Below are 15,633 nucleotides of genomic sequence, written 5' to 3' on the forward strand. Positions count from 1 at the left end.
CGCTGGGGAGGACGGCGGGAAGGTGAGTGTGATTCTGGGGTAATCCCGAGCCACACTTAGGAATACTGCCAGGGGGGGTTAAAGCATGTTATACAGCACAGTACCTGGCTGATGCTGCCTGGCTATACCCCCCCCCCCCCTGTAAACTGACCACGGTGTATCATAGCTGCTAAACCCTGACACTGTGGTCAGTTTACGTGCCTCTGTCATCTGCAGCTCTGCTCTCTGCTCTACTGTGTCCTCCTCCCCCCCTCTCTGCCTGTCAGTTCTTACCATTCTCGCCCCCCCTGCTGCTGAAATACTTTTAGACAATACACACAATCCCCTCTGTTATAAAGCTGCAGTGTATGTTCTTTGTAAAAAAGATGCCTATTTTTACCTGAATTCACAGTGCCGATCGGCGGTCATGTGACTCCTCGAGGCTCCCCCCCCGGCTGATGTCTTGGCTCTCTCCTCCTTTCCTCCCCTCCTCCTGACTGACGTCAGTGGGGGAATCTCAGCCCCTCCCGCTCTAGCTGTCAGATCGGGAGAGGGAGCCTCGAGAAGTCACGTGACTGCCAATCGGCACCGTAAATTTAAGTAAGAAATAGGCATCTTTTTTACAAAGAACATACACTGCAGCAAAGGAGGCTTTATTACAGAGAGGATTGTGTGTAGTTTATAAAGTGGCTTAACAACCACTTTGATGTATTGAAGGAGAGCGCTGCACCCTTGAAGGTAGCATAGCACAGAAAGTTGTATCCAGAGGCAGCGATTAGCAACCACTGATCACAGAAAACTATCCACCCCTGGCTGCCTGTGTGAATGAAGCCTAACTGCAATGAATACTTACATCTGAAGTATACAAGTATAACACTTTATTTTATCTCTTGGTAATTCTTTTAGTGGGATCTATGCACATATGTTCTTGGTTGTGCACACCTGCCGTGCCCATTTTGAGGGGTCTCTATTTTCCCTGTTGGATGGATTTTATATTATGAAGAATGTAACAGGATTTGTTGAAAGAGATTTTATATAAATAAAGTAGCAGATCGGCAAGTTGTCTGAGTCAAACAAAGTTAAACCTTTACAACTAAGCCCTATGGGGTGAAAAGCATCAAAGGGGCATAGCTTGAGGGAGGAGATTGGGCCGAAGTCGACTCCCTACATTCGTTTTTATTTGGTTAACTCAGACAGCATGCAGCTCTGCTACTTTTTTGATATGGGAACTCATTGGGTTAGACGTGCTCTCTTAACAAGCCAGCAGCAGTCAGCAAGTGTTTGAGTTGACGGGTGGTGTGTACCAGGCTTCAGAGCAGTGCTTTTGTTTGGTTACGATCCAGGAGGGGCTGGAACAAAAAAAGTTGGGCAGGAACAGCGTAGGGAATAACAACAGAAGTATTTTCTCTTTTGGAGTATCCGAGACATAAAAGACAGGGGTTCATAGATCTGCATTTATACCCCAATTAGATTAGTCCTAGAATTTATTTTTAGGAAATACATAATTGGAAAAAAGGATGGTACTTTATATTTGCTGGAGTTCAGTCTCCTTATTTGCTAATTTAGTATTCTCCCCTTCCTCCCATTTTGCAGTGCTTGACCCTGATCAGCCAATTACCAGGCTCAAATACTGTCACACGAAGGAGGGGGAAACATCATTAACCCTTAATACCCTCCCACATGGAGCTTACACAGAGTTTAGACCCAGAACATCCACATGCAGGGCATCTATATGGCTGCATTACAAAGTACTTTTTCCTGATCAAGATACACACAAATACATTAGAACAGTTATCAAATTTTCCAGCCCCTCGTCCAGATCTCGCATGTGATGTATAAATTCAATTGTATATTTTCATTCTAAAATCCATGAAAAATATTTTGTAAAAAAATTGACAGATGAGGGACAGAAGTTCAACCAACTCATGGTCTTGCATAAATGTCTCTTGCAATTAAAACACGGTATAAAAATATATTTATGTATATCACAATTTCCAGGCATTCTTCATCATCAATATAAAGTAGACGTCGCTGTCAACTGAGGCACTGACTCCAGAATAATAGTTTAAAAATTCATCTTTTGTAACCTGGAACAAGAAATGCAGAAGAGAAAATGAGACCTAGCAATGAGGAGGAGGGTGCTTTCCTGAGGCCATTATGTCAATATTTTCAGGGAGGGGTTGCTTTTAACACATGTTAATGCGTGTTAATGCATTATTAGGTATTTTCTTAACCTTGAATATGTAACCAATGAAGTCAGAACTGCTGATTTGTAAAATTGTATTGGGTCAGTACACCAGGAATTGGAATACCAGATCTCACTAGCAGGTGGTACATGCAAAATCTGTAAATGCAGCTCCTGAGCTGGTAAGACTGGTAAGCTGGGAAGGTGAGACCCTCCATGTTAATGTACATCGGAGGCCACACATTTTAAGTGTTTCCTGAAGTCCCCTTGAAAATATTGCTTGTCTGACAAATGTAATGCAAGCCAGTATAATTAACTTTTTAAATAGCAGTTGCAGCCTCATTTGTTTCCTTATGTCTGCACAGACCTTTCACTGTTAAAGAAGAGTTTTATGTTTGGATATTTTATTCATACAGCTAGTTACATTTTGGTTCAACTTGGACCAGTTTAACTCTGTATATTCCATACCTGGCCGATGCCCCTGTAAGCTGGAAGACAACAATAATCTGTGCTGAGCTGCTCCCCTAATGCATTCTAAACACAGGAGGATGGCCGCTCAGAAGGCGCCATTTAGAGATCATTAAGTAAGTTGGAATCACTGGAGTAGCAGTGTCAACTTCAGTGTTCTTCAGCTTCCAGGGCCATCACCAGGTATGGTACATACATAGATACCTTGGTTCAACTTGTATAAACTATCAATACCTGGAATTCCTCTTTAAGGATATTTTCTAACCTGATGTGAACTCAAACATGAAATTTAAAGAGTATTTAAAGCCTATACCTATACTGTCCTAGATTAATAAAACTCTAAATAGGAGATTTCCTTTCACTTCCTGTACCAGGAAACACAACAGAGAGTGAGAAAAAAAATCTCTCAAATGTAAAGGGAAATTCCCTCTTAAGTCGAATTTGATGGTTAGAATCTTGGCATGTTCAGAAGGGACTGCACGAGATTGGAACCACTGATTGTACCCATCGACTGACTTGGGAACAACCAGCATGTCAGATTTTTACATGCGATTATTGCCATTGGATATAGTAGCTGGTAATAATCAATGTTCTCCGGGAAGGCATGCCCCCCTGCCAATAGTGCACAATAGCTTCACAGGAGGGATTTCCTCGTCAACACAGTTGATGGGAGAATTGAGCGATTTTCTATCCTGCAACCCATGGCTGCAGGAAAGAAAATCCCATCAACTATGGCCTGTCATAGACAGTGTCATCACTGTACAGGGACAAGTGTCCCCTTTGGAAGATTTTAACTATATTTTTGGTGACAAAATGTTGGCTTATTCATCCCTTACTGTCCAAGGGATAATTGCCTTTTGGGACAAATAGAGAGCGTGACTCTCCCTACTGGTCACAAAAGGCAACAAAACTTTTCAGAGGTTCCAAACCTTCCCTGCTAAAAATAAAATGATAAATAGAAAGTAGTAAAGGCAACCATAGATATTGAGCAAAAGTACGTGTCCAGACAAGAGGAGTTTACTCTGTCCAACATTTCGCTGGATTGCAGTTTATCTTTGCCAACACTTTGATTCAAATGTTGGGCAGAATAAAGTGCTCTTGTTTGAACACATACTTTTGCTTAAGGCACAGGGTAGAGCTAAGCTCATATGTTTGGTGAGACTTTACTGCAGTGCACCCAGGCAGACACTCCCCGCACAGTTTTCAATGAGTTCTAATAGATTTTATGTAAAATTAAAGGGAAGCTTAAGAATCAAATCCATGATAAATACATAGAGTGTCATTCCTGAGCTCCTTCCACAAATACTAGTTGATTGGCTGTTACACTAAGCCACTGGCTGTAATACTGACCTAAAGGCTCACATTTTTCAGAAAATAGCTTATGCAGTCAAGGGGCCCCAGTAGATATTACAAATCTGTAAAGCTTTTTTAAAATGATAATTTTACAACTTGTCCAGACGCACCAATTATGCTGATTTACCACTTTTTTCCTCCATTACTTTTATCTCTCACTGTTACATGGCAAGCGGTTTCTTAATAAACCCCTCCTCTTCCTTTTTTTTTTTTTTTATCAGCCCGTGATATCAGGTGTGGTTGACACATTTCAGAACCTCAGCGATATTTTGCGTCCTGCATTTTGAGTACTTTACCTTGTGTTTATGTATTTTTTTTGTCATGGTCTGATGCTAGATGCTCTTTTCTAATCAGTTTAATCTAATGGTCAGTCTTGCTTGTGCTCTATGACAGTGGTTCCCAACTCCGGTCCTCGGGACCCACCAACAGGCCAGGTTTGCAAGATAACTAAATTACATCACAGGTGATCTAATTTGCTGCTCAGTGATTGCAGTATTCTAGTCTGCATCCCCCAAGGTAATACTTAAAATCTGGCCTGTTAGTGGGTCCCGAGGACCGGAATTGAGAACCACTGCTCTATGAGGCTCAATTTTATCATCCACTGCCTGGATGCTGCCCACGGGGGGCTTAAGGGCATTCGGCTGGTATATGTAATTTTGCCACAAGGGCAGCTGGTCCCCATGTCTGGCCGCCATGTGGCCGAGTGAGACCTCCTGGAACTAATCCTAGGTTGTTTTGCTTCAACGATGCACCTCTGACAGCATCAACAGGCCATTAGTTGCACTAATGTTAGTGGTGTATGCTCCCTTTAGATGAGAGATGGGGGCACCGGAAGCTTTATAGATGTTGTGATAATAATGTTTCCATTTGAACAAAATGGATGGCACCTGTTCATATGGATGCTGATTGACTCTCCTTACATTATTCTTTGTAATGTTTAAAACATTTAAAATGAGGATTGCAAAAAAAAAAAAATGATTGCTTCATTTTATTGTTTTACTTGTAGGCCATTCAGAAGCTTGTCTAAAATAACTCCCAGTTAGCAACTCTCATTTCCTGACTTCTTGTTGAGATGCGAACACTGCTGTTTTTCACTACTGGAATGCTGTTAGTGAGCATCCAACGGTTTTCATGTCCTAGCAACAAGTCAGGGTGTGGGGGTTGCTAACTAGGAGTTTTTTAAGCCAAGCTTCTAAGGAGACCAAAATGGCCTACAGGTAAAACAATAAAAAGAATGATCATTTTACAGGGCTGCGCAGATTTGAAGGGCTGCGCAAACTGTTGGCGCTATATAAATCCTGTATAATAATAACAATAATAATTTGTAAAATCTAGTGGGGCCCCTTGACTACATGGGCTATTTTCTGGAAAAGGTGAGCCTTTAAAGCATGTAAAATGACAAGAAATGTCATTAGTACCTGCATACTTGTTCTAGGTCAGCAATAGAAATAGCATTTGAGAATGAAAGCTAATTAATGGCAGCCTCCATGCCTCTCCCATGACAAGTTTCTTTTAAGTTCACTTCTCTTGCTGAACTGTAGTCCCAGTTATCTATATCAAATATTGCCATAGAGAAGGAAGTCACAATGGTACTTGTGTAGCCTGTACGAGTATACGGGAACAAGACATTATTAAATACTATATGCAAAGTTACTTTACTGGCCTGCATTACAATAACACATTTCCCAGAAGGTAAGGATATTTCCAGATATTTCCAGATATTATATTTTAAAAATACATTTAATTCTAATTAAAACGAAAAAAACATTTAATTCTCATTAAAACGAAAAAAAAAAAAAAAACATTCCTTTATAACAGGGAAAGCCCACAACCAGGATACAGATAAAATTACCAACCAGAGATTTGATAATAACAGGAGTTTAAATTGCAATACGATGTATGAAATAATTATATTGTCAGTCAGCCACACTGGGTGAACAAAGCCCATACCAGAAAGAGGAGTAAATTAGTGTTATAAGAAGGCACCACAGAAAGCTTTTACTCTGAACAGGAAAGGTTAATATTGATTATTACATATCAAGGTTTGTATCTCCTTTATGACATAAGAATCCTGAAATAATTGAAGAATTTGTATATAAAACGCGGAACATGTAATACTGTTCTAAGCCTTTAAAATCAGCTAATTAACAGGTAGTACCATGTTTTCTTGTACTATTGAAGGCAAGATACATTTTCTATTATATTTAGGACTTAAAAATAATACTATTTTAAGATTTTTTTAGGTATATATGAATTGTTTAGCTGCCTATTAGTTGAACGCTTGAGAAATGCTTGTTTACAGAGCTCAAAAGCTCAAGCTCTATTTTACACACACAGCTGAATAAGTAAGAGGAGAGACTCCTCACTCCTGCCTGCTGTCTCTGAAGGGGGTCCTCTGACATTTAAGGAGGAAGTAAACTCCCCTTGTGTGTTTGTACCTAGAGGTAAGCCTATAATAAATAAGGCTTACCTCTAGGTACTGTAAATATCTCCTAAACTTGTACCGTTTAGGAGATATTTACTGTATACTGTGCCGATTACATCATCAGTGCATGAGCTCTGAAGGATTGGCCACCCATGCTGTTTCTTCAGTGCCTGTGCTGTGACTGGCGGCTCCCACGTGCGGGAATGATGTCATTGTGGCTCCAGTCAATCACAACACTGGAGCCCGCGAACCCGGAATAAACACCAGGAAAGATGTCGACCATGTCAGCGGTGTGCGGGCACTACTGCGGGGGCTTCCTTCTAATGTAAGTATTTCATAATAAGCTAGTATGCGATGCAAACAAGCTCATTATGGCTTTGTCTTACAGGGGTTTTTTTTCTGAGTTTACACTCTCTTTATGAGTGTCTAAAGGCTATGCTTACACTTTAAATAACCCATAATCCTCTGTCACCCAGTGTCATGAGTAAACCCAGTATTAAATGTTTATTAAATAAATCAATAATAAATATCAATACATATTCCATTTTAAAGCTGAACTCCTAAGCATATTTGCATCCCCCTCCAGATTGTAAGGGTTACATGCTCATTTAGTCTAGGGGTAGGAGGAGTAAGTTTAGCGATACGATACATAAATACCTTGTTTCTCACTCCTCCAGGCACCATCAGATGACTGGTCCCATGATGTCACTTCTCTACACCATTCATGCACCCACTCTTTTACTGATATCATCATGTACAATGCAGGACCAGTGATTTACACTATATGGTTCCATCTCCCTTTCTGTGATGCGACCTAGAGATAGCTGGATATATACTGTATATTATAAACATATATACAGTACTGTGCAAACGTTTTAGGCAGGTGTGAAATAATGCTGCAAAGTAAGAATGTTTTCAAAAATATATATTTTTTAATGATTTTTTTTTTTTTTTTATCAATTTACAAAATGCAAAAGCGAGCAAACAGAAGAAAAATCCAAAACAAATTAATATTTGGTTTGACCACCCTTTGGCTTCAAACCAGCATCAATTCTTACACTTTCAAACTTTGTACACTTGCACAAAGTCAGGGATTTTGTAGGATTAGAGTCAGGTGTATGATAAACCAGTTATACCAAGCAGGTGCGAATGATCATCAATTTCATATGTAGGTTGAAACACAGTCATTAACTGAAAAAGAAACAGCTGTGTAGGGGGCTTAAAACAGGGTAAGGAACAGCCAAACTCTGCAGCAAAGGTGAGGCTGTGGAAGACAGTTTCATGTCACAGGTCATACACCATGGCAAGACTGAGCACAGCACCAAGGCACAAGGTAATTATACTGCATCAGCAAGGTCTCTCCCAGACAAATATTTCAAAGCAGACTGGGCTTTCAATATGTGCTGTTCCAGCTTCTTTGAAGATGAACGGGCAATGTTTAGGACGATAGACACAGTGGTCGGCCAACAGAAACTTAATGAAGCAGATGAAAGACACATTATGCTTCTTTTTCTTCACCATCGGAAGATGTCCTGCAGTGCCATCAGCTCAGAACTGGCAGAAACCAGTGGGATCCAGGTACACCCATCTACTGTTCGGGTAAGTCTGGTCAAAAGTGATCTTTATGGAATTAATGCAGCCAAAAAGCCATACCTCCGGCGTGGAAACAAGGCTAAGAGACTCAACTATGCATAAAAACATAGGAACTGGGGTGCAGAAAAATGGCAGCAAGTGCTATGGACTGATGAGTCAAAATCTGAAATATTTGGCTGTAGCAGGAGGCAGTTTTTTGGGGAAGGACTGGACAGCGGTACGATAATGAGTGTCTGCAGGCAACGGTGAAGCATGGTGGGGGCTGCATTTCTGCAAATATAGTTGGAGATTTGGTCAGGGTCAATGGTGTCCTCAATGATGAGAAATACAGGCAGATACTTATCCATCAGGCCATACCATTAGAGAGGCATATGATTGGCCCCAAAGTCATTCTGCAGCAAGACAATGACCCCAAACATAAAGCCAATGTCATTAGAAACTACAGTATATTCAGTGTAAAGAAGAACAAGGAGTCCTGGATGTGATGGTATGGCCCCCACAGAGCCCTTATTGCATCATCATTGAGTCTGTCTGGAATTTCATGTATTTCAGGCAGGGTTCATCAACAGAAGATCTGTGGTTAGTTCTCTAAGATGTTTGGAACAATCTACCTGCCAAATTCCTTCACAAACTGTGTGCAAGTGTACCTAGAAGAATGGATACTGTTTTGAAGGCAAAGGGTGGTCACACCAAATATTCATTTGTTGTTGATTTCCATTTTGTTACTTGATAAAAAATAAACTATTATAAATGAAAAAGCAGGTGCGCTAAACTCATATGTGTCAACCAATCAAGTTAAAGTGAACCATTAAATTGATATTAAAATAAATAGTCACAAAACTAATAAACACATACATCGTTGAATACTGAGTGATAGAGCGTCTCCGTTGACGTCCTGCTGATTTTCTTTGTCCTTCGAGGCTACACTAATGGTATCACTCAGTATTCACCAATGTATGTGTTTATTAGTTTTGTGACTATTTATTTTAATATCAATTTAATGGTTCACTTTAACTTGATTGGTTGACACATATGAGTTTAGCGCACCTGCTTTTTCATTTATAGTATTTTTCCCGATTGGTTCTAAGGTTGCAGCTTTACTTTATTCATTTATCCAGCGCACTTTTTTTATTTAATTTTCCAAAAAATAAACTATTGACACATCTATTTCTGAAAGCGTTCTTTATATACAGAAATTTTTCACACCTGCCTAAAACTTTTACACAGTAATATATACTATATATACATACTGTATATCTATTTTTTTTATTTTAATGAAAACCCGTGAGTTTTTTAATCTTGTCACTTTTCTGCAAGATCTCAGCATAAGCTCCTCTATTAACCTATAACCCAGTTCTTTTATTTCTTGGACCCCCAAACCATTGATCATGCCTAATGGCCAGTAAAGATTCATAAAGGAGGCCGCTCCTCCGTAACCACTTGAATAATTTATTTTCGGTTTTGACTGGAGTACTTATACCAATACAACATTTTATGCTACGAGAAAACATTTTGGTAATGTTAGTGTTGGGCAGAAAGGTAATTGAGGAAAAAGGTTAATTCCACACATGAACCTGAAATAAAATCTTACAGTTAAAACCAAAACATTTTTAGCCACATGTAGTAGGGTTAGTGGTTAGTATCGGTGTGACACAAGCATGCACACGGTGACAATAAAACAGGTGGGGTGATATGGTGCGTTAGTAATATAATAGTGCGCGTTATTGAGCCCATACACTTATAGTCGCCAGGCATTCTTCATCATGGTGATAAAGTATACATCGGTATCGATTGACGCACTAACTCCGGCATAGTAGTTAGTGAATTCATCCGGAGTCACCTGTCATGGTCACAAGACAACAAAAATAAATAAACTTTTTTTTTTCCCTTTTAGGAAAAAATAATCCACAATGGGGAGGAACAACTTGGGAAAAATGTGTGAAATGACAGTTTGTTAAGATGAAAAATTAGTGTAATGACAATATGAACAAACTGTTTGATCTTTATAATTGATTCATTGCTGATGGCATCCAGAACAGAACCTATGAACTCAAAAAGTCCAATTAGTTTACCTTATTATAAACATTATATTAGCTACTGCAGCCAAACTGAGCAGGGCTTTCAGGATATCTAGAAAAGGAACATGTAGTAAGGCTCTACAACCCAAATTTCTGTGAAAGTCCAGTAGAGCATATAAAGAGCTACAAACAAAAACACAGTTAGTCCCCATGCAATCAGGGTGTTTTTACAGCTGCTTTTAACAGGGTTAGATGTTTTTTTTTTTGCAGCTTCAAAATGAATTTCCATGCTATTCTATAGCCTTATGCACACGCAGGCTTTTAGGAGCTGTAAGTGGCATAGGCATTTTGAAGCTGCAAAAAAAAAAAACCTAGGGCCAGCACGCTCTGAGGAACGGCCTTACAACGTCTGACGTTGCTAAACGCTGCCTAGCGCTGTGAGGTCTTTTTCACATGGAGCAGACCGTATTTTGATCCGCTCCGGCACTTTTTTTTTTTTACGGTCTGTTTGTCCACATATCATCCCATCCGTTTGCGGATGATATACGGACATAATGTATGTCTATGGGATTGCGGATGTCAGCGGATGACACCACTGACATCCGATTTTGCGTCCTTTCCGTAAGAAAAATAGGGTTCTGTTCCGTTCCAAAAAACCGAACAGAACTGAAAGGACGCAAATTGGATGTCAGCGGATGGTCATCCGCTGACATCCGCAATCCCATTGACATGCATTATGTCCATATAACACCCGCAAACGGATGGGGTGATATACGGACATACGGAACGCCCGGAAAGAGGCCTGAATAACATTAAGCCGCGTCAAGCTTTTTTTTTTTTTTTTTGATTGCCATGTCAAAAACAATGGTTCCCTTTGAGAGCCCAATGATTTGAAAGGAAGTCGCATCCAAGTCAGATCATGATGATCGGACTTTTGGTGCAACATGTTCTCCGAGGGTCTTGATGGGACACCCCACGCCAAAATGAAAAAAAAAAACTGTGTGGGGTCCCCCCCAAGACCATCACGTGGCGTCACAAGGGGCGGGGTCTTGTGGTGACGTCAACAGGTGGCCTTGCCCCATGGCTATATAAGGACCGGCAGAGAGCAGAGCTGGCACAACCACGGGAGACAGCGTTGGAGGAGGTTTGAGGCAGCGGCAGAGAAGACAGCAGTGGCGGAGAAGAAAGAAGGAAGAACACCGAAGGAAGAAGAACGGAGGAAGATTTTTAATAAAGGACTTCTTGAAACCGTCTTTGAACTGAGCTGGCTTCCTCTTCATATGTGGAGCTGAGGAAGGTAATTAGAGTCGTCTGATCACTAATAGGTAATGCTGTTGAAGGGCCATTAGGAGGGAGCTCCAAGCTGGTGCGCCCTCACCCGTTCATGCCGAGACCACGCCCCCCTCACCTAAGTTTTAAATGCACAGAAAAAATGCAGGAGACCAGTGTCTGTCTACACAAACCCCATCGCCAGCCGCGTTTTTACATTTTATTTATTTATTTAGGTTAGCGTTAAACCCATGTTAGGTTTTTAATTCTGCCAGTGACCTCACTGGGGAAGTTCTCCCACACTTCCTGTCCCTGCGACACCAGTACAAGAAATAAGAGGTACGGTGGTCACCAGGACAGAAGAACAAAATAAAAAGATTCTCAGGAGTTGTAACCCTTCCCTCACTCACTCTAAGTCCCCATGCACACAGGGCATTAGAAAAAGTAAGCTGCGAAGTCACCACCAACGCCAGGAAAAAGCGGCTGTTAGAACATGCTTTTAGTAGCTTTTTGCATTGGCGTTGATGCTCGTTTAGCTGCGTTGGCTTTTAGCAGCCTCTCTCTGCCTCTATTCAAAATCAGTGGTTCCCTATGAGAGCCATCTTAACTGATCTGACTTTCAGCACCTTGATTTGAATAGAAGTCGCATCCAAGTCGGATTATAATGATCAGACATGTGGTGCGGCTTGTGCTCTGAGGATCTTGAAGGGGAACCCCACGACATGGAAATTCCTACTCACACTTCATGGGTCACTCTAGACCTCATATAAGTTTTCTCCTATTATTGATAGCAACCCTGTTTGTTACATCCTGTTACATCCACTTGCGAAATCCACACTTAGCTACCCTGATACAATGCTGACGAACCACCCCCACCTATATCATGATGCTTTGCAAATTAGTCTGGCAGGTTTTGTCTTGAGGGTCCTCTTGAAAAGGTAATTAGCCACTCACAGGAAGTGCAGGCATTAATGACATGGTGGGCAGGGTCCTGGCTTCTCAGTTCCTGTGGCTGCCTTTTGTAGTAATGCCGGCACATCCTCTCTGTCCTGCACCCTCCCCAGGGTTCCTTGGCCTATTGACGGTCACACTCAAGGAATCCGAACTCCTGGGGAGGTGAGGCGGGTGTGAGGAGGCCAGGACGATGCCAGTAGCCTGGTCAGGGAGCTCTCTGACCCGGATCAAATCAGACATGGTTTACCTTGGGGAAACTTGGAGGCTTTAGTCTACTGCATTGGTCATTTGTCGGGGGGCGTGTGCGGGGGGAGATCGATCCAGTAGGCGCCCATTTTTTTTTTTTTTCTCTCACCCGGCCCTATTTGGGTTCTCACATTGGTTGCAGGTCCGGTCCCCCTCGTGAATGCTTCCCATCCCATCAGCCTGGTGTCGGATTGCGCATGTTTTTGTTACTCACTCTGTTGGCATTGCCCCTGATTGCTGCAGCAGTTGCTCTCCACTCTGAATCCCCTAAATTGAACATTTGTGGCAATAGACTTACACAACACTCCCATGCTTTCATTTTGCCTTCCCCTGGAATAGGAAACATGTATATAGGTTGTGTCTTGCTCGTGATTCAGAGCCCCATTCATGTTACGGCCACTACATGATGGCCCCTCCTCCCGTGACCCTTCACAGAGACAAGGTTACCCTTCTGTCTTCTGTTCCAATTAAAGGGAGTGCCTCTGCTGCAACTAAAAGATCCATAAGCTGCGATTTCATGACCTCTGATTTTAGGGCCATGGTCAATCACTGGGCTACACCTGATCTCAGTGTTCAACCTTCTGGGAGACTCCTTCTTAATGTGGATATAAAGTTATACGCCAGAGTTTTAGCCAATCGCCTTCTCCCCTCGATACCTGGCACGGTCTCCCTCAACCAAGTGGGTTTTGTCCCCGGTCGTGAAGCAAGGGACAACACTACTAAAGCCCTTCACCTCCATCACTGGCTCTCCTCGTCCAAAACACCCGGTTTTTTCTTGTCCCTCGACGCGGAGAAGGCGTTCGACAGGGTCACGTGGGACTTTATGTCTGAATCGCTCAAGGCCCTTGGGTTACCGGAACGATTTCTACAATGTGTTTCGGTGCTATACTCTACTCCCACAGCCAGGGTCCGGATTAATGGATCTCTGTCGGACGCCTTCTCCGTCTCGAACGGTACGAGACAGGGCTGCCCCCTATCGCCGCTAATCTATATCCTTACGTTGGAACCATTGTTGCGTCAAATTCAGGAACACCCAGACATTAAAGGGATCCCCGTTGCAGACACGACGTATAAGATAGCTGCATACGCCGACGATATCCTGCTTTTTCTTACTGACCCTTTACTCACTATCCCTAATCTCCTTTCCACCCTCAAGATGTTCCAGGATCTATCTAACCTTCTGGGAGACTCTGTGGTCAGTTGTGGGTTTTGTTTTTGCTTTCAAACTCTGTTAACTAATTGTACTGTTATTTACCTTAGGATTGATGATAGGATGATAGCAGATTTTGCTCACATAAGATTTTATCCCCTTACCCTAAACGCCTTGCTATCCCCTGTTGCGCCAGTTCTCTGCTGATCTGCCCCACCTGGATCATGAGATTGGTCTGGATTAGGGGCTTTGGTTGAAGTTCTCTGTGCTCTGGGGGGGGGGGGGCGTTGGCGGTTCTGGTTGTTTTTATCTCCCCCAATATTTCTGCCATTGCGAGAGCACCCTTTGAAGAGTTTAAATGTTTTTGAGGCTTGTGGGGGCTCCTGTGAGCTGGGAGCACCTCCCACTGAAGTGCCTTACCTGCAACTCCCACTAGGCCCTTCCTGCCATATCGGCGGTAGTTTCTCCGCGTGGAGAATCTAGAAATCACCTCCACCTCTCTTCCTTATAATCATCAATCCTTTTCTCACTCCTCTCCTTAGGATTCCTTTATCTTCCGTTCTTTCATGACACTCCCCCCCCCCTTTTTCTTCCCTCCCCTTTTTCACACCACAGTAGGTGCTGTCGTCCCATCAGAAACGTCATCATGTCCTTAAAAAATACTGTCATGGAATGTCATGGGCCTTAATGCCCCCGAAAAAAGCTCTAGTTGCCTCTCTGACCTCTGAAGACAGCATCCCCGCATAGTGTTTTTACAAGAGATCCATTTCAGGGCGGACAAAATCCCTAAACTATACAACAAACACTTCCCAGTGGCCTACCATAGCGTGTCTCCCTCCACCAAATCAAAAGGGATGAGTATTCTTCTAGCCAAAGATCTCCCTTGGCAATTCTTGGATCTCTGCACAGACAATGAGGGCAGATTCTTTAAGGGCAAGATCCAACCACAGACCTTCACCTTAGCAAAGTTTATATTTACCTAATATAGCGCAGCTTTCAGCCTTGGAGACGTTCCTGGGCAAATTAGAGGCCTTCACTGAAGGAACACTGGTTCTAGGGAGTGATTTTAATCTCACTATTACCCCGCACTGGGACTCCTCCACTGGCTCCTCAGCTTTGACCTGTAGTTCACAGAGAAAACCTAAAGACTTACTTCACTCACATCAATTAGTCGATATCTGGTGCCTTCTACACCAACAGGAAAAGGACTACGCCTTCTTTTCATCGACCCACGGTTCCTATTCTAGGATCAATCTTTTCCTTGTCAAACATTCTGTCATTCCCAGAGTAGACATAGGTCACATTGCCCTATCAGACCATGCTCCAATTTCTATGGTAACGGCATTAGCACACCCGACAGCTTGTGCAATATGCTGGCATCTAAATAAAACATTATTACAAGACCCTGCAATTAAAGCCGATGTTCTTCGGAAGCTGCACCTATACTTTGAAACTAACATGAACTCAGTGTCCAATCCCGTTTCCCTCTGGGCAGCACATAAGTGCTACATTAGGGGTATTCTCATCAAACACGGCCACAGAGTTAAACAGGAAAGGTAAAAAACTTTAACGGAGTTGCTAACCAAGCTGCATGACCTTGATAAATGACATAAGACCCAACTTGACCGCAGGACAGAAGCTGAACTCACTCGCATTAGATAACAGATTAAAGAGCATTCCTTATTTCATGCCAAAAACCAACTCGCGAAAGCCCGAAGATTGTTTTATGAATACGGGGACAAATGTAGCTGCACACTAGCCAACAATCTTCACTCTAAATGAAACCTATCATATATTCCAGCCCTCTCTACCCCTTCGGGTTCCAGGATATACTCCTCCTTGGAGATGGGGCAGACTCCTTTTACACTAAATTGTATAATCTAAAATCCGCTTCCCCCCGCTGCGTTTAAAGGAGGACAAGACTTCTGCGATAGATGTGTATCTTAGAGAGGATGACTTGCCCTCTCTTACAGAAGAAGAGATTGTTTCATTG

General features: G+C 42.3%; 1 protein-coding gene across 2 annotated transcripts in view; it reads right to left on the minus strand.

Moving 5' to 3' along the window:
* Positions 1–1,554: 1,554 nt before the first annotated feature.
* The window catches only part of CAPSL (calcyphosine like), a 41,569-nt gene continuing 27,490 nt past the window's right edge, over positions 1,555–15,633 (minus strand). The window contains exons 5-6 of one of the 2 annotated variants that reach the window (XM_082253681.1): positions 9,740–9,843; positions 1,555–2,066 (exon numbers count right to left, since the gene is read on the minus strand). In XM_082253681.1, the coding sequence (XP_082109807.1) occupies positions 9,742–9,843 (102 nt within the window). In that variant the 3' untranslated portion in view covers positions 1,555–2,066; positions 9,740–9,741. The remainder of the gene's footprint in view (positions 2,067–9,739; positions 9,844–15,633) is intronic. The other variant, XM_082253682.1, reaches the window with a different exon arrangement.

This window comes from Pelophylax lessonae (assembly GCF_965119305.1).
Source record: "Pelophylax lessonae genome assembly, chromosome: 1".
Lineage (NCBI taxonomy): Eukaryota > Metazoa > Chordata > Amphibia > Anura > Ranidae > Pelophylax > Pelophylax lessonae.